General features: G+C 50.5%; 1 protein-coding gene across 1 annotated transcript in view; it reads right to left on the reverse strand.

The window, feature by feature from the left end:
- Positions 1-19,981, reverse strand: part of LOC140425596 (CUB domain-containing protein 1-like) — a 111,427-nt gene that overhangs the window by 50,593 nt on the left and 40,853 nt on the right. The window contains exons 2-3 of the mRNA XM_072510076.1: positions 2,261-2,473; positions 1,288-1,638 (exon numbers count right to left, since the gene is read on the reverse strand). Coding sequence (XP_072366177.1) covers positions 1,288-1,638; positions 2,261-2,473 — 564 coding nt within the window. The remainder of the gene's footprint in view (positions 1-1,287; positions 1,639-2,260; positions 2,474-19,981) is intronic.

Here is a 19,981-nt window from a genome sequence, read left to right on the forward strand (position 1 = left end):
ACTTGAAGTCAGACTTGCAGACCATAATGGAAAAATGCAGCAGTATTTTTGAAGACACACTGGGATCCAGTACAAGTCAAGAGCCTGACCCTATGCAATACGTCCAAAGGTAGAATTTGAATTACTGAGATTGTGTAAAGTCTTAGAACCTGTCACTATTGTGATTGGGCAACCCCTATTGTACCTGTCATGAAGATGGTACAATTTGTATCTGTGGAGATTTGAAGACAACAATCAACCCAGTCTATGTGCAGATCGATCCCTCCACCATGGATTAAAGATTTGTTCTCAGGCCTAGCAAGAAGACAGAGGTTCAGGAGGATCGACCTATTGCAGGTTTACCTGCAAATGAATTTGGCAGCTGAATCTCAATAGCTGGGCACCATCTCCCTCACAAAGGTCTATTTCGCTACAAGAGATTGCCTTTTGGAATAACGTCAACTGTATTTCAATGGTCAACGGACCAGATCCTTAGTGACGTACAGGGGGTAGGTACAGTGTTACCTGGGTGATATATGAACACTTGGAAGCTACGCTGGAGTGCCTTTAGATGCATGGACTTCCAGTCAGGAAAGATAGGTGTGATTTCTTTCAGACATCACGGTCACAGAGGGACCGGAAGATTCCATCAGTGAAAATGATCAGAAAATCCAACCCATTTTTTAAAAATGGTTCCCATAAAAGGACTTCACACTTTGCCCTATTGGATTCCATTAGCAGTGTTCCTCCCATTTACCCAGCCAGCAGATAGCACTCTGCAGTTAACTGCCGCATCGATTGGTTGCATTTCCTTTTTTGATAAAAATAAATTTAGAGTACCCAATTCTCTTTTTGTTCCCCAATTAAGAGACAATTTAGCGTGGCCAATCCATCTACCCTGCACATCTTTTTGGGTTGTGGGGGTGAGACCCACGCAGACACGGGGAGAACGTGCAAACTTTACACGGACAGTGACCCAGGGCGGGGATCGAACCAGAGTCCTCGGCGCCATGAGGTAGCGGTGCTAACCACTCTGCCACCGTGCCACCCCTTGTTGCATTCACTTTCATTGTTTAGAGGAGATCTCTGAGGAACGTCAACATTGACTTCACGGAAAATGAACACGTAGGTACCCATTTTATAGAAGGCGCTTGAAGTCAAAATAAGCCCCCAATTCTCTCAAATACATCACCACAGTCCAGTGTAAACAAAGACCTGAAACAAATGACAAGGCCATTAAAGAGGTTTTCTTTTGTTAAAAATTGAACCTATTCTTTGAGATTGAGATTAAGTAAACAGAACACATACTTCCAATAGGGGGCACAAAGGTCAGCCCTAATCCTGGATCCTCAATCGTCTCTTCCCAGGCAACCTTAAACTCTATCCGTGTTCTGCCTTGAACCTTCACGTTGGAGATGGTACCGTTCTTACAAAAGTTGCCCACGAGGACAGCACTGGTAGCCTCGAGACGCAAGTGGCCTATAATGGTGTATGTAAAAGAATCTGGACAGGGGGCCGAGTCTATCTGCTCCAAGTGATTATCGACAAAATTCATATTCACACCGACTTCGTAGGGCACGTTGATGTTCCAGATGTACGTCCGGTTGAGTTTCGGCAACATTGGCAGCCGGAGAGCATCTTCAAGGTCAGTTTGTTCTCCTGCAGGAAAAACAGAAGTGATTAGGGGGGAAATTTGTACGCTCAAAATTTGCTGAATTTGCGGGAGATGAGACAGTGGCTTCTGACCACCGTCGAGTGGCTCCCTCAGCTCAACCCTGCAGGCACAGGGACATTGGCCCAGTCCAGCAGGAGGGGTGCATCTACACTTGCATCAACGGTCACCGCTCAAGCGCAAAAGAGGGGCCGGACCAGTGAATCGGAAACTTTTTGGGGCTCTTTTCAAACCTATTAGCATCATGTTTCCCAGACCAACTAAACTACAATACTATTCAACACTTAGTAAAGTAAATCCTGGACAAAAGCGTCTTTGGGTGCCCCTTCCGTTCAATGTGGTATTAAATATTTTAAAATCTCCCCCTTCCTGGAACTCAGCCGATGCCTGTTCTTAGCTTTTCTCAAAAACAAACATTATCCCTCCCCTCCCCGGGTCCACGCACCCCAGGTGAGTGACCCATTACCGGGAAGATAATGGGAGGGCAGAAGGTGCCAATTAACCATACCCAAGGAAAGAGGGAGGGCATAGGGGGTAGGCCCTGCCCCTTCCTGGACAGAACCCTTCCACAAGCGTCCACAGAGTGAACGACGAAGGCCAGTTTCTCACCAACATCTTTTGAAACTTCTACAGCAAAGTAATGTTCCGGGTCATCGCACGTGAAGGTAAAATCGAACGCATCCTCTGATTGGAGTGTGTAGTTCTTGAAACAGTCTCCTTCACCGGTGCACATTTCACAATCAGAAGCCTCCAAGCTCCCAGGGACTTGCATGATGCTTATATTCATATTCTTCTTCGCAAAGACTGAAATCAGTTCGGAGCCTGTTCATGAAGCAAATCAAATGCAAAAACCATTCAACCCAATATTTTCTATAAACTTTATACGAGATACTTCACACATGCTTTTGGTAAATTTCCATTGTCCACCAGTTAAAAAAAAAGTGCGCATGGCACGAAATAAAACAGGAAACCTGTTAGTAATTACTAACAACTTCACAATGGAAGGAAAAGATTCTCCTGGACTACTTAAGAACATTTTTTGTGGTCATTTCTAAACAGGTGCGAAAATTAAATTTCAACCAACATTTACCATGTGACTCAGTTGCCACCACTGTCACTTCCGGGTCAGGGTTCATGCCCCACTCCTGGACTGGCACAGAAAGTTCCAGGGTGATCCCCCAGCGCAGGACTGAGTGCCAGGGGTAACGCCTTTTCAACGACACAGATTTCACCGATAGGCCGGACAAAACCCCCATGCCGCTATGAAAGTTCTGGCCACTATTTAGCCCTCAAATCAACATCACAAAACACAGATGACCTGGTCATTATTACATTGCTGTTTGTGAGATCGTGCTGTGCGTAAATTGACTGCTGCATTTCCGACATTACAACAGCGCACTACACTTCAAAAAAATACTTAATTGGTTCCGTTTTGCATTCAGTGGAAAGATGCTAATAAATGCCAGTCTTCCTATTTCTTCATGGAATAAAATTCCTGCAATTTCACTTCCACCATTCCCCTTGCATCTCATTTGTACGCCGTCTGCGTGGACACAAAGACGGAATAGAGAAGCTCGGAAGATCGGATGTTATGACTGTCCAATTCCCAAATCTCAGCTAGGCTTGTGTTCACTGGAATATTAAAGGTTAAGGAGTGGTCCGATTATGGATTCTGAAAGGAATTGATGGGGGGGGGGGGGGGGGGGGTCGAGAGAAATGTTTTCACTTTCGGACAAGGGGAGGCGGTGGTGCAGTGGTATTGTCGCTGGCGCAGAGTGGCATTGTCGCTGGCGCAGAGTGGCATTGTCGCTGGCGCAGTGGCATTGTCGCTGGCGCAGTGGCATTGTCGCTGGCGCAGTGGCATTGTCGCTGGCGCAGTGGCATTGTCGCTGGCGCAGTGGCATTGTCGCTGGCGCAGTGGCATTGTCGCTGGCGCAGTGGCATTGTCGCTGGCGCAGTGGCATTGTCGCTGGCGCAGTGGCATTGTCGCTGGCGCAGTGGCATTGTCGCTGGCGCAGTGGCATTGTCGCTGGCGCAGAGTGATATTGTCGCTGGCGCAGAGTGATATTGTCACTGGCGCAGAGTGATATTGTCGCTGGCGCAGAGTGATATTGTCGCTGGCGCAGAGTGATATTGTCGCTGGCGCAGAGTGATATTGTCGCTGGCGCAGAGTGATATTGTCGCTGGCGCAGAGTGATATTGTCGCTGGCGCAGAGTGATATTGTCGCTGGCGCAGTGGTATTGTCGCTGGCGCAGTGGTATTGTCGCTGGCGCAGTGGTATTGTCGCTGGCGCAGTGGTATTGTCGCTGGCGCAGAGTGGTATTGTCGCTGGCGCAGTGGTATTGTCGCTGAACCAGTAATACAGAGACCCAGGATAATGCTCTGGGGACCCGGGTTCAAATCCCACCTCGGCAGATGATAGAATTTCTGTGTATCTTTTCTTTTTCTTAAATGAATATAGAGTAGCCAATTCTTTTTCTTTTCCAATTAAGGGCCAATTCACCTGCCCGGCACACCATTTTGGATTGGGGGGGGGGGGGGGGGGGAAAGAGACCCACGCAGACACGGGGAGAACGTGAAAACTCCACACACACAGTGACCTAGGGTCGGGGTTGAACCTGGGCTCTCGGCGCCGTAGGCAGCAGTGCTAATAACTGCGCTACCGTGCTGTCCTTGGTGATGGAATTTAAACTCAATAAAATATTTGGAATTAAAAGTCTAACGATGACCATGAAACCATTGTCAATTGTCGTAAAAACCCATCTGCTTCACTAATGTCCTTTCGGGAAGGAAATCTGCCACCCTTACCTGGTCTGGCCGATATGTGACTGCAGAACCACAACAATGTGGTTGGCTCTTCAATGCCCTCTGAAATGACCGAACACACAAAAGGAATGGAACAGGACGGACCACCCGGGCATGGAACCAAGCACTGGAAACGACAACGGCAAACCCAGCCTTGTCGACTCTGCAAAGTCCTCCTCACTAACATCTGGGGGCTGGTGCCAAAGTTGGGAGAGCTGGCTCACAGACTAGTTAATCATTACCCTGACAATCATACAAACTGAACCGTACCGTACAATGTTCCAGACACCACTATCACCATTCCTGGGTCTGTCCTATCTCACCGGCAGGACAGATCCAGCAGAGGTGGCGGCACAGTGGTATACAGTCGGGAGGGAGTTCCCCTGGAAGTCAACATCGTGGGCAGCACGGTAGCATTGTGGATAGCACAATTGCTTCACAGCTCCAGGGTCCCAGGTACGATTCCGGCTTGGGTCACTGTCTGTGCGGAGTCTGCACATCCTCCCCGTGTGTGCGTGGGTTTCCTCCGGGTGCTCCGGTTTCCTCCCACAGTCCAAAGATGTGCAGGTTAGGTGGATTGGCCATGATAAATTGCCCTTAGTGTTCCAAATTGCCCTTAGTGTTGGGTGGGGTTACTGGGTTATGGGGATAGGGTGGAGGTGTTGACCTTGGGTAGGGTGCTCTTTCCAAGAGCTGGCGCAGACCCGATGGGCTGAATGGCCTCCTTCTGCACTGTAAATTCTATGAAATATCTATGAAACATCGACTGTGGACTCTATGAAGTCTCATAGCTTCAGGTTAAACATGGACAAGGACACATCCTGCTTATTACCACATACCGGCCACCATCAGCTGATCAGTGCTCCTCCATGGTGAACACCACTTGGAGGAAGCACTATGGATGGCGAGGGTGCAGAATATACTCTGGGTGGGGACTTCAATGTCCATCACCAAGAGTGGCTCGGTAGTACCACCACGGACCGAGCTGGCTGGGTCCGGAAGGACATAGCTGCTAGGCTGGGGCGGCAACAGGTGGTGAGGGAACCAATAAGAAGGAAAAACATACTTGGCCTCGCCCTCGCCCATCTGCCTGATGTATCTGTCCATGACAGTGTCGGTAGAAGTGACCATCGCACAGTCTTTGTGGAGACAAAGTCCCGACTTCACATTGAGGATACCTTCCATCGTGTTGTGTGGCACTACCACCTTGTTGAATGCAATAGATTTCAAACAGATCTAGCAACTCAAGACTGGGCTTCATGAGGCACTGTGGGCCATCAGCAGCGGCAGAATTAGATTCAACCACAATCTACAACCTCATAACCCGGTAGATCCCCCTCTACCATTACCACCAAGCCAGGGGATCAACCCAGTTTCAGCGAAGAGTGCAGGAGAGGATGCCAGGAGCACCACCAGGCATACCGTAAAATGAGGTGTCAACCTGGTGAAGCTACAACACAGGACTACTTGTGTGCCAAACAGCATAAGCAGCAAGCAATAGACCGAGCCAAGCACATTCGCTTTTCACAACGAATGCATCAGATCTAAGCTCTGACGTCCAGCTGTGAATGGAGGACGACGATTTAACAACTCATTGGAGGAGGCTCCACAAATATCCTCATCCTCAATGACGTAGGAGCCCAGCAGAACTGTGCAAAAGATAAGGCTGAGGAAATTCACAACAATCTTCAGCCAGAAGTGCCGAGTGAATGATCCATCTTGGTCTCCCCCGGAGATCAGGGCAGCATGGTAGCCTTGTGGATAGCACAATTGCTTCACGGCTCCAGGGTCCCAGGTTCGATTCCAGCTTGAGTCACTGTCTGTTCGGAGTCTGCACATCCTCCCAGTGTGTGCGTGGGTTTCCTCCGGGTGCTCCGGTTTCCTCCCACAGTCCAAAGATGTGCAGGTTAGGTGGATTGGCCATGATAAATTGCCCTTAGTGTCCAAAATTGCCCTTAGTGTTGGGTGGGGTTACTGGGTTGTGGGGATAGGGTGGAGGTGTTGACCTTGGGTAGGGTGCTCTTTCCAAGAGCCGGTGCAGACTCGATGGGCCGAATGGCCTCCTTCTGCACTGTAAATTCTATGATAATCTATGATAATCCCCAGCATCACAGATGTCAGTCTTCAGCCAATACGATTCACTCCACACGATATCAAGAAACGTCTGAAGGCCCTGGCTACTGCAAAGGCTATGGGCCCTGATAATATCCCAGCAATGGTACAGAGGACTTCCAGAACTTGCTGCATCCCTAGCCAAGCCTCTCCAGTACAGCTACAACACTGGCAATTACCCGGCAATGTGGAAAATTGCCCCAGGTGTGTCCCATACACAAGAAACAAGACAAATCCAACCCTGCCAATTACCGCCCTATCAGTCTACTCTCCATCATCAGCAAAGTGACAGAAAGTCATCAACAGTGCTGTTACTCAGCATAACCTGCTCACAGACGCTCAGTTTGGGTTCTGCCAGGGTCACTCAGCTCCTGACCTCATTACAGCCTTGGTTCAAACATGGACAAAAGAGCTGAATGCCAGAGGTGAGGGGAGAGTGACTGCCCTCGACATCAAGGCAGCATTTGATCGAGTATGGCAGCGGGACTGGTGGCCTGAAGTGCATATGTTTTAATGCAAGGAGCATTACGGGTAAGGCAGATGAACTTAGAGCTTGGATTAGTACTTGGAACTATGATGTTGTTGCCATTACAGAGACCTGGTTGAGGGAAGGACGGGATTGGCAGCTAAACATTCCAGGATTCAGATGTTTCAGGCGGGATAAAGGGGGAGGTAAAAGGGGTGGCAGAGTTGCGCTACTGGTTCGGGAGAATATCACAGCTGTACTACGGGAGGACACCTCAGAGGGCAGTGAGGCTATATGGGTAGAGATCAGGAATAAGAAGGCTGCAGTCACAATGTTGGGGGTTTACTACAGGCCTCCCAACAGCCAGCGGAGATAGAGGAGCAGATGGGTAGACAGATTTTGGAAAGGAGTAAAAACAACAGGGTTGTGGTGATGGGAGACTTCAACTTCCCCAATATTGACTGGGACTCACTTAGTGCCAGGGGCTTGGACAGGGCAGAGTTTGTAAGGAGCATCCAGGAGGGCTTCTTAAAACAATATGTAGATAGTTCAACTAGGGAAGGGGCTGTACTGGACCTGGTATTGGGGAATGAGCCCGGCCAGGTGGTAGAAGTTTCAGTAGGGGAACATTTCGGGAACAGTGACTACAATTCAGTAAGTTTTAAAGTGCTGGTGGACAAAGATAAGAGTGGTCCTCTGGTGAATGTGCTAAATTGGGGGAAGGCTAATTATAACAATATTAGGTGGGAACTGAAGAACATAGATTGGGGGCGGGTGTTTGAGGGTAAATCAACATCTGACATGTGGGAAGCTTTCAAATGTCAGTTGAAAGGAATTCAGGACCGGCATGTTCCTGTGAGGAAGAAGGATAAATATGGCAAATTTCACGATAACAAGGAATATTGTAGACCTCGTCAAAAAGAAAAAGGAGGCATTTGTCAGGGCTAGAAGGCTGGGAACAGACAAAGCCTGTGTGGAATATAAGGAGGGCTAAAAGGGGTCACGAAAAGTCATTGGCAAATAGGGTTAAGGAAAATCCCAAGGCTTTTTACACGTACATAAAAAGCAAAGGGTAGCCAGGAAAAGGGTTGGCCCACTGAAGGACATGGGAGGGAATCTATGTGTAGAGCCAGAGGAAATGGGCGAGGTACTAAATGAATATTTTGCATCAGTATTCACCAAAGAGAAGGAATTGGTAGATGTTGAGTCTGGAGAAGGGTGTGTAGATAGCCTGGGTCACATTGAGATCCAAAAAGACGAGGTGTTGGGCGTCTTGAAAAATATCAAGGTGGATAAGTCCCCAGGACCTGATGGGATCTACCCCAGAATACTGAAGGAGGCAAGAGAGGAAATTGCTGAGGCCTTGACAGAAATCTTTGGATCCTCACTGTCTTCAGGTGATGTCCCGGAGGACTGGAGAATAGCCAATGTTGTTCCTTTGTTTAAGAAGGGTAGCAAGGATAGTCCAGGGAACTACAGGCCTGTGAGCCTTACGTCAGCGGTAGGGAAATTACTGGAGAGAATTCTTCGAGCCAGGATCTACTCCCATTTGGAAGCAAGGGGTCGTATTAGCGAGAGGCAGCACGGTTTTGTGAAGGAGAGGTCGTGTCTCACTAACTTGATAGAGTTTTCCGAGGAGGTTACAAAGATGATTGATGCAGGTAGGGCAGTGGATGTTGTCTATATGGACTTCAGTAAGGCCTTGGACAAGGTCCCTCATGGCAGACTGGTACAAAAGGTGAAGTCACACGGGATCAGAGGTGAGCTGGCAAGGTGGATACAGAACTGGCTAGGTCATAGAAGGCAGAGAGTAGCAATGGAAGGGTGCTTTTCTGATTGGAAGGCTTTGTGACTTGTGGTGTTCCGCAGGGATCAGTGCTGGGACCTTTGCTGTTTTAGTATATATAAATGATTGGGAGGAAAATGTAACTGGTCTGATTAGTAAGTTTGCAGACGACACAAAGGTTGGTGGAATTGCGGATAGCGATGAGGACTGTCAGAGGATACAGCAGGATTTAGATTGTTTGGAGACTTGGGCGGAGAGATGGCAGATGGAGTTTAATTCGGACAAATGTGAGGTGATGCATTTTGGAGGGTCTAGTACAGGTAGGGAATATACAGTGAATGGTAGAACCCTCAAGAGTATTGACAGTCAGCGAGATCTTGGTGTACAGGTCCACAGGTCACTGAAAGGGGCAACACAGGTGGAGAAGGTAGTCAAGAAGGCATATGGCATGCTTGCCTTCATTGGCTGGGCTAGAGTATAAAAATTGGCAAGACATGTTGCAGCTGTATAGAACCTTAGTTAGGCCACACTTGGAGTATAGTGTTCAATTCTGGTCGCCACACTACCAGAAGGATGTGGAGGCTTTAGAGAGGGTGCAGAAGAGATTTACCAGGATGTTGCCTGGTACGGAGGGCATTAGCTATGAGGAGAGGTTGAATAAACTTGGTTTGTTCTCACTGCAACAACGGAGGTGGAGGGGTGACCTGATAGAGGTCTACAACATTATGAGGGGCATAGACAGAGTGGATAGTCAGGGACTTTTTCCCCAGGGTAGAGGGGTCAATTACTCGGGGGCATAGGTTTAAGGTGCGAGGGGCAAGGTTTAGAGGAGATGTGCGAGGCAAGTTTTTTTACACAGTGGGTGCCTGGAACTCGCTGCCGGAGGAGGTGGTGGAAGCAGGGACGATAGTGACATTTAAGGGGCAGCTTGACAAATACATGAATAGGATGGGAAGAGGGTAACGGACCCAGGAAGCGTAGAAGCTTTTAGTTTAGTCGGGCAGCATGGTTGGCGCAGTCTTGGAGGGCCGAAGGGCCTGTTCTTGTGCTGTACTTTTCTTTGTTCTTTTTGTTGGTGTAGCTCCAGATCACTAGGCAGGGAGAGACGGTGGTGGAGTGACAATGTCACTGGACTAGTGATCCAGAGGCCCTGGGGGCATGTGTTCAAACCCCACCATGGCAACTGGAGAATTTTAAATTCAATTAGTAAATCTGGAAGTTTAAAAAAAATAAATTTAGAGTGCCCCATTATTGTTTTCCAATCAAGGGGCAATTTAGCGTGGCCAATCCACCTACCCTGCACATCTTTGGGTTGTGGGGGCGAAACCCACGCAGACACGGGGAGAATGTGCAAACTCCACACGGACAGTGACCCAGAGCCGGGATCGAACCTGGGACCTCGGCGCCGTGAGGCAGCGGGGCTAACCCACTGCGCCACCGTGCAGTGTAAATCTGGAACGATAAAGCTGGTCTCAGCGCGCCAACCAACGTCGATTCCTTGCAAAACCCCATCTGGTTCACGAATGCCCTCTGGGGAAGGAAATCTGCCGTTCCTTATTCGGTCTGACCTACACGTAACTCCAGACCCACAGCAATGTGCTTTCTGCCCTCCGGAATGACCTCGCAAAGCCACTCAGTTCAAGGGGCAATTGGGGACGCAACAAATGCTGGCCCAGCCAGCGATGCCCACATCCTATGAAGGAGTACATTTTTAAAACAAACTCAAAAAGGGACCCACCCCCTGATTCCACCATTAAACTCTTCAAGATAATCGGTTGATGGTCAGTGATCCAGTAATTTGAACATTTAGTGACAGGATGTGACTGCTCCATGAGCTTGCAGCTGATCCTAATCTGCCGTGGCTATACCTTAATTAGCTGGTGTCAGGTGGGAATGAGGAATTACAAGGAGGTTTTCCTGGGAACTTTTCACCCGAACACAACAAATGGTCGAACTTCAGGGCCTGTTGGGGAGCACCACAAGGCAGCTACCTATTGTTGGCCAATTTAAATGGTGCATCTGGATTCCTCCCTGACCCCAGGCGATCCTTCACACCCGAGTGGTGACCTCTCGCCTGTGGAGGAGGGAAAGGAAGGAAGTGGAAAATCTAAATTTTGTCAGGGAGTCACCGAGTGACATTAATGACAGCAATATCGAGGAGGTCCAAGGCCTGGGGCAAGGAGACAAAAGAAAAAATGAAAACAGCCAATGAAAAGCTGCAGAATACAAACCTTTAGCAAGTCTAAATATTATTACCATGCAGCTAAATTCAAAAATGCAAGTGCTCTCTTCATATATTTAAAAATTGGTTCATGGGATGTGGGTGACGCTGGGCTGGGCCAGCATTTATCGCCCATCCCTAATTACCCTTGAACTGAGTGGCTTTGCTAGGCCAAGAGGCCATTTTAAGAATCAACCACATTGTTGTGGGTATGGAGTCACATGTAGGCCAGACCAGGTAAGGGCGGCAGATTTCCTTCCCTAAAAGGACATCAGTGAACCAGATGGGTTTTTATGACAATTGACAAATGGTTTTAGGAGCTGGAGGCCAGTCGGCCTCTCGAGCCTGCTGCACCATTCATTATGATCATGGCTGATCATGCAACCTGTTCCCTACTTTCCCCCCATCGCCTTTGCTTCCTTTAGCCCCAAGAATTATATCCAACTCCTTGTTGAAAACATACAATGTTTTTGGCCTCAAACAAGGTTTTGGCCTCAAACAAAAACAGAAAATGCTCATCTATCTCAGCAGGTCTGACAGCAGCTGTGGAGAGTGAACAGAGCTACTGTTTTGAGTCTGGATGATTCTTTGTCAAAGCCTTTTGTCTTGGCCTCAACAGCTTTCTGTGGTAGCGAATTACACAGGCGCGCCACTCTCTGGGTGAAGAAATTTCTCCTCATCTCAGTCCTAAATAGTTTACTTCACGTCCTTCGACTGTGACCCCTGGTTCTGGACTTGCCACCAGGAACACCCTTCCTGCATCTGCCTTGTCTAGTTCTGTTAGGATTTTTACTGGTTTCTATCAGATCCTCCCTCATTCTTCTAAACCCCAGCGAATAATATCCTAACGGACTCTCTTTCCTCATACATTAGTCCTGTCAACCCAGGAATCAGCCTGGTTAACCTTCGCTGCACTCCCTCTAGAGCAAGAACATCCTTCCTCAGATACGGAGACCAAAACTGCACACAATACTCCAGGTGCGGCCTCGCCAAGGCCCTGTATAAAGGCAGCGAGACATCCCTGCTCCTGTATGCAAATCCTCTCACACTGAAGACCAGCACACCATTTGCCTTCCCCACCTGCTGCACCTACATGCTTACAGCGACTGCTGTACAAGGACACCCAGATCTCATTGCACATTCCCCTCTCAATCCATTGCCATTCAGATAATAATTTGCCTTCCTGTTTTTGCTACCAAAGTGGATAACCTCACATTTGTCCACGGTGATGAACGGTTACTGCCTTATCATGTAAGGTGATGTCCCCTTTAAGACCGTGCTTGCAACCCTGGGAACTCCACCTCTGGTGTTGTGCTTCCAGATTGAGCTTCTCTGGTTTTAGGCCTGCGTCCATCCTGAATCTAGTTTAGTCTAATAAAGTGAGGTACCCTCAATAACGAAGCTTAGAGATTAAACTGTAAAGAAGGCTTTATTAGACTAAGAACTATGTTAGAGCTGAGACAAGTGCTGACTGCTACACAGCCCATGAGGCAGCCCTTTATATATGGCTCACTGATGGGCGGAGCCAGAGGCGGAGTCCCCAGGGTTCCAAGTCCGGTCTTAAAGGGGACATCACCTTACATGATGATAAGGCAGTAACCGTTCATCACATCCACATTATACTTCATCTGCCATGCATTTGCCCACAAAGTTAACTTGTCCAAAACACACTGAACCAGCTCTGCATCCTCCTCAATGCTCACGCTCCCACCCAGCGTGGTGTCATAGAAAGGAGTAGGCCATTTAGCTCCTCGAGCCGAATCTGTTAATTAATAGCTGATCTGATGAATGTATCAGATTCATGGCTCAGGCGAAGATGGACTCAAAATGTTAACACACAAGTTGAGTTCTTCCAGCATCAGTGTTTTGCTTTTATTACGGCACAGCTGATTGTGGCCTTAAATCTACTTTCCTGCCCGTCTCCCATAACCCTCGACCCCACCATAACCCTCGACCCCCTTGTCTATCTAAAACCTGTCTAACTCAGCCTTGAATATATTCAATGACCCAGTCGCCACCGCTCCCCGGGGATAGATAAATCCAAAGACCGTCATCCCTCAGAAGAAATGCCTCCTCATCTCGGTCTTAAATGGGAAACCTCTTATCTTAACTGTGCTCCGGACGGCACGGTGGCACAGTGGTTAGCACTGCTGTCTCACGGCGCTGAGGTCCCGGGTACAATCCCGGCCCCGGGTCACTGTTCGTGTGGAGTTTGCACATTCTCCCCGTGTCTGCGTGGGTCTCACCCCCACAACCCAAAGATGTGCAGGGTAGGTGGATCGGGGGAAAAAAAAGAATTGATACCTTTCAGTAAGATCATCCCATTCTTTTATACGCGAATGAGAACAAGCACAGCCTGCTCAACCTTTCCTCATCAGACCAGTGTTCTTCAAACTTTTTTTCCCCGGGAGACCCATTTTTACCAACCGGCCAACCTTTGGGACCCAACCCGGCCGACTTTCATGACCCCCCATTTTCCCCTACCTTGTTTGCTGCTGACAAAAATGGAGGAAATGGTTTTGGGTCCCTTTGGCCCTCGTACACGCTCCTCCAATGGAACCTGTTGGATGAAGGTGAAGCCTTCCGGTGTCGGAAAGTATGGAGTCTCCATCTGTCCAAAGTTCTGCATTTTGTTCCGGTAAGATTTTATCAAATAAACCCCCCCCGCCCCCCCAGAACTTGTAAAAAATAAATAAATAAAATGAATAAAATAAACAAAAAAAAATAAAAATTAAATGAATAAAATAAATGAATAAAACCTCCCCGAACTTATAAAACAAATTGCTGCGGCCGTTTAAAAAACAAAGCGGCCACACTGCGCATAGTTTTGCGCATGTGCGCCGATGATCGGGCACGCATGCGCAGTGCGGCCACATTTTGTTTACATGTTCGCGGCCATTTTGAAGGCCGCTTGCAGTCGGCGTTTTTAAACAGCCGGCTGCTGTGGCTGTTGCACGCAGATTTGCGCGATCGGGAGCGCCGCGACGGACGGCTCCGGGACCCTCCCGCGGGTCACACCCCTGAGTTTGACAAAGCTTTCATCCCAAGAATCCACCGAGTGAACCTTCTCTCAACTGCTGCCAATGCAAGTATATCGCTCTGGAGGTAATGAGCGCACAGTACGCTCAGTGTGGTGTCACTATTCACCCATTATGGACACTTCACTATATTGGCAGAGCCGACCATTTTGTTTTACTGCTCTCTCTGCTGCCCCCTCTGTTGGGGAGGTGTAAATAAAGTTGTTCACTAATGGCTGCCTGCGGCCGAGCATGGGTCTTATACAGTTACATTTTTGGACCTTCTCCACCTTCATCTATCCCATAATTTTCCTCTATTGTTCTCCTAGATGAGGCACTAGTCTCTGCAGATTCCCCAAAACTGTACTGCTAGACAAGTAATCCAGAGGCCTGCGCTCATGACCTGGAGACACGGTGTTGAAACCCATCAAAGTGACACAAGTCGCTTTAAACTGATTTAAATTCAGTTCATTAAATAGAATATGGAATTATAAAATAGCATCAGTAAAAAGGAACTACCGAGTAACGGGCAGTTCGGAGAAGGTTCATTGGGTTGATTCCTGGGATGAAGGGGTGTCTTATGAGGAAAAGTTGTGCAGTTTGGGCCTGTATCCATTGGAGTTTAGCAGAATGAGAGGCATTCTTATTGAAACATGTAGGCTCCTGAGCGGGGGCTTGACAGGGTGAATGTTTCCCCTCGGTGGGGGTTGGAGTTTAGAAATAGGGGGTACAGTTTCAAAATACTGTCTGTTCAGAGTCTGCGTGTTCTCCCCGTGTCTGCGTGGGTTTCCTCCGGGTGCTCCGGTTTCCTCCCACAAGTCCCGAAAGACGCGCTGTTAGGTGAATTGGACATTCTGAATTCTCCCTCTGTGTACCTGAACAGGCTCCGGAGTGTAAGACTCGGAGATTTTCACAGTACCTTGATTGCAGTGTTAATGTAAACCTACTCATGACAATAAAGAATTTTATGGTTAATAACGGGTCTCCGGTCATAATATCCACTCATGTATATAATGAGATGCAGACAGGCAGTGATTGACACACAGGATGACCAGTAAGCATACAACACAGCACAGCCAATCACCAGACAGGACACTACCACTATAAAGCCAGAGGGCACTAGGTTTCCCGCTCTCCCGGGACCCAGCTACTGAGACAGTCAGAGTCCACGAGCTAGCACAGTGCAAGCACCATGCGGTAGCTAGTAAGTCTGGTCAGGCTAGTACAAGGTCACTAGTCAGATCAGTATAGTGTCGACCCACAGCTGAAATGTACAGCAGTTCATCTAGTTGAATAAAACAGTGTTGGATGTTCTCCTGTGTTAGACGTCTGTTTCTAACTTCCCTGCATCAAGTGCAGTCCACATCGAACCAACCTGCCTAACACATCATCTCCCATTTAAGACAAAGATGAGGAGGGAGTTATTCTCTTAGTGGGCCGTTGGGCTTTGGAATTCTTTTCCCCAGGGAGCAGTGGAGACTGGGACATTGAATATATTCAAGGCGGAATTAGATAGATTTTTGATCTACAGCAGAGTCAAGGGTTACTGGGGGCTGGGCGGATAGTGGAGTTGAGACCAAGATCAGATCATGTAGAATGCCAGAGCGGGCTAGAGGGGCCAAATGGCCCACTCCTGCCCCTATTTCTCATGTTCTTATAATGCCACAGCGTAAAAACTGACCTGCTTCACTCACATTCTGGAAAGGAAATCTGCCGCCCTTACCTGGTCAGGCCGACATGTGACTCCAGAGTCACAGCTATGTGGAGGACTCTTCAACCGCCCTCTGAAACGGCCTCGCACACCAGGCAGAGATGGGAAGTTAGGGATGAGCAATATATGGTGGCCATACCAGGAATGCCCACATTCCATGAATGAATGAATGAATAAAAGAAAAAGGATAAGATATTCACCAATAAATCCACTAGGGGATGAAGCACTATCAATTACGACGAGACGAGAGTAGAGAGTAATCGAGGCTTTATTACACAGAGATGTATAGCCTCTGACAGCTGCTGCCGAAATGGCTGTAGTTCGGAGAGCACACACATTTATACTCCGCCTACTGGGCGGAGCCAGCAGGCAGGGACCTACCCCCGAACGTGTAGTACAGGTGCCTTACCGTAATACCCTCGTATGCAGTGCAGTATATACAATATAATACAACAGTGGTGACTATCACATTCACCCCCTGTTAAAAATGAGTCCAGCGGAGGGGGTGGAAAACTATTTACATACAGGTTGTCATTAAAATTTCAGAGAAGGTTACAAATTTAGACGGTCGGGCGCCTTGATCAGTCGTTGAGAGCGCCGCAGTGCTGGTGGCGAGTCGGGCGTTGGCTCGGTTGTCGGTGACTCCGGTAGCATGTCAACATCCTCTTCATCCCCACATGGGACCAAGGGGAGGACGGATTGTCCTGATGCGGGGGCTGTGAGGCAGAGGGTGGGGGGGGGGGTGTGGAGGGACCCAGCTGGTGCCAGGTCCCTGAGGGAGACTGTGTCTTGGCGGCCGTCGGGGTACGCTACGTAGGCGTACTGCGGGTTTGCGTGGAGTAGCTGTACCCTCTCAACCAATGGGTCCGCCTTCTGGAGCCGCACGTGCTTGCGGAGGAGATCGGGTCCTGGAGCTGCCAGGCACGTTGGGAGCGAAACCCCGGAGGTGGACTTCCTGGGGAAGGCGAAGAGACGTTCATGGGGGGTTTCGTTAGTCACAGTGCACAGGGGTGACCGAATGGAGTGAAGTGAGTCGGGGAGGACCTCCTGTCAGCAGGAGGCCGGGAGATTTCTGGACCGTAGAGCCAGCTGGACGGCCTTCCAGACCGTCCCATTCTCCCGCTCCACCTGCCGTTTCCCCGGGGTTGTAGCTGGTCGTCCTGCTCGAGGCAATGCCCCCGCTGAGCAGGTACTGGCGCAGCGCATCGCTCATAAATGAGGATCCCCGGTCGCTGTGGACGTAGGCGGGGAAACCAAACAGAGCGAAGATGGTGTTGAGGGCTTTGATGACGGTGGCAGACGTCATATCGGGGCATGGGTTGGCGAAGGGGAATCTGGAATATTCATCGACCGCATTGAGAAAATACGTGTTGGGGTCGGTGGAGGAGGGGGGGGCAGTCCACGCTGAGGCGTTCAAAGGTGCAGGAGGCCTTCACCAGGCGCGCACGGTCTGGCCGGTAGAAGCGCGGTTTACACTCCGCGCAGACCTGGCAGTCTCTGGTGATCGCCCTGACTTCCTCGATGGAGTAGGGCAGATTGCGGGCCTTAATGAAATGATAAAAGCAGGTGACCCCTGGGTGACAGAGATCGTCGTGCAGGGTCCGGAGTCGGTCCACTTGTGCGCTGGCACATGTACGTCAGGACAGGGCACTGGGGGGCTCGTCGAGCTTACCGGGGCGATACAAAATCTCGTAATTGTAGGTGGAGAGCTCGATCCTCCACCTCAAGATCTTATCATTTTTGATCTTACCCCGCTGTGTGTTGTTGAACATGAAGGCAATCGACCGTTGGTCTGTGAGGAGAGTGAATCTCCTGCCGGCCAGGTAATGCCTCCAATGCCGCACAGCTTCAACGATAGCTTGGGCCTCCTTTCCGACGGAGGAGTGCCGAATTTTGGAGGCACGGAGGGTGCGGGAAAAGAATGCCATAGGCCTGCCTGACTGGTTGAGGGTGGCGGCCAGAGCGACGTCTGATGCATCGCTCTTGACTTGGAAGGGGAGCACCTCGTCGACCGCGTGCATCGCGGCCGTGGCGATGTCGGCCTTGATACGGTTGAAGGCCTGGTGAGCCTCGGCCGTCAGTGGGAAACCGGTGGAGTAGATGAGTGGGCGGGCCTAATCTGCATAGTTAGGGACCCACTGGGCGTAGTACGAAAAGAACCCCAGGCATCGTTTAAGGGCCTTGGGGCAGTGGGGAAGGGGGAGATCCATGAGGGGGCGCATGTGATCGGGGTCGGGCCCTAGAACTCCGTTCTGAACTACATAGCTAATCGGTTCGTGCTGAACACACACTTCTCCTTGTTGTAAGTTAGGTTGAGGAGTTTGGCGGTGTGGAGAAATTTGGAACGGTTAACGTCGTGGTCCGGCTGGTCGTGGCCGCAGATGGTGACGTTATCCAGGTACGGGAAAGTGGCCCGCAGTCCGTACCGGTCAACCATTCGGTCCATCTCCCATTGGAAGACCGAGACCCTGTTAGTGATGCCGAAGGAAACCCTAAGGAAATGGTAACGGCGGCCGTCCGCTTCAAACGCCTTGCGAATGGGGAGCTGGTGGTAGGCAGATTTCAGGTCCACTGTAGAGAAGACCCGATACTGTGCAATCTGATTGACCATATCAGATATGCGTGGGAGGGGGTACGCGTCGAGCTGTGTGTACCGATTGATGGTCTGACTGTAGTCAACGACCATCCTGTTTTTCTCCCCGGTTTTCACCACTACCACTTGGGTTCTCCAGGGGCTGTTGCTGGCCTCGATGATATCTTCCCGCAGCAGCCGCTGGACCTCAGACCTGATGAAGGTCCTGTCCTGGGCGCTGTACCGTCTGCTCCTGGTGGCGACGGGTTTGCAATCCAGGGTGAGGTTTGCAAACCGAGAAGGCGGGTCGACCTTAAGGGTCGTGAGGCCGCATACAGGAAGGGGTGGTAGGGGCCCGCCAAATTTCAAGGTTAGGCTCTGGAGGTTGCACTGGAAGTCCAGGCCGAGTAGCAAGGCAGTGCAGAGGTTGGGGAGGACATGGAGCCGGAAGCCGCTGAACTCTAGGCCCTGGACGGGGAGGGTGGTGATGCAGTACCCCCGGATCGCCAAGGAGTGGGATCTGGAGGCCAGGGAAATTTTTTGGTTAATGGGGTGTACCTCGAGGGAGCAGCGCCTTACCGTCTTGGGGTGGATGAAGCTCTCAGTGCTCCCGGAGTCCAGAAGGCAGGATATCTCATGCCCATCAACCTTCACCTTGGTCGACGCGGTCGGGACTAATCGATCGTGACGGAGGCGAGACGCGGCTGGTCGTCGACGGTTGCAGGCGATGAGCAGTCCGATGAGGTGCCCGATAGGCAGGGGTCCTGAGGCGAGGAAGATGGCGGCACCCACGGGCCGCAAGTGTCCTGAGGCGGGGAAGATGGCGGCGCCCTCGGGCCACAGGTATCTTGGGGCAGGCAAGATGGCTCCGCCCATTGGTTGTGAGGCAAACAAGATGGCGGCGCCCACGGGCCACACGTGTTGTGAGGGGAGCAGGATGGCGGTGCCCACGGACCGCACGTGGTCTGAGGCGAGGAAGATGGCGGCGCCCACTGGCTGCACGCAGGGGGTGCAGGGACAATAGCGGTGATCGAGCGGGCCTGGCACCCTGCAGGGAAATGTCCTTTCTTGCCGCAGACCTTACAGAGCGTGCTCCGCGCCGGTCAGCACTGCCGGGGGTATTTTGTTCTGTCTGCAGAAGTAGCACTTGGGTCCCCCGGGGTTGGTTGGCTGCCGCGCGGCGCAGACGTGGGGTTGGCTGGGGGCGGTCGCTGATGGGGTCCACGATGGGTTGGCCACTGGGGGGGTCCACGATGTCCAGGAGGAGTGGGCCGTGCGTTCGGGGGCATACGCCTGTACGTTGCGCGAGGCGACTGTGAGCGAGAGCGCTAGTTTCTTGGTCGCCGCAAGGTCAAGCGTAACCCCTTCTGAGAGGCGCTGGCGGATGTAGGCCGACCCTATGCCCGTAATGAACACGTCTCTCATTAGCAGGTTAGAATGTTCAGCGGCCGAAACGGCCTGGCAGTCACAGTCTCTCACCAGGGCAAGCAGGGCACGGCAGAAATCTTCCACAGACTCACCGGGAAGTTGGTGCCGCGTGGATAGGAGGTGCCTGGCGTAGATCTTGTTGGTCTGCTGAGCGTAATTCTCCTTCAGTAGCGCCATGGCCTCTGCGTAGGTAGGCGCGTCCTGGAGGAGG

This window comes from Scyliorhinus torazame, chromosome 6 (genome assembly GCF_047496885.1).
Source record: "Scyliorhinus torazame isolate Kashiwa2021f chromosome 6, sScyTor2.1, whole genome shotgun sequence".
Classification (NCBI taxonomy): Eukaryota; Metazoa; Chordata; class Chondrichthyes; order Carcharhiniformes; family Scyliorhinidae; genus Scyliorhinus; species Scyliorhinus torazame.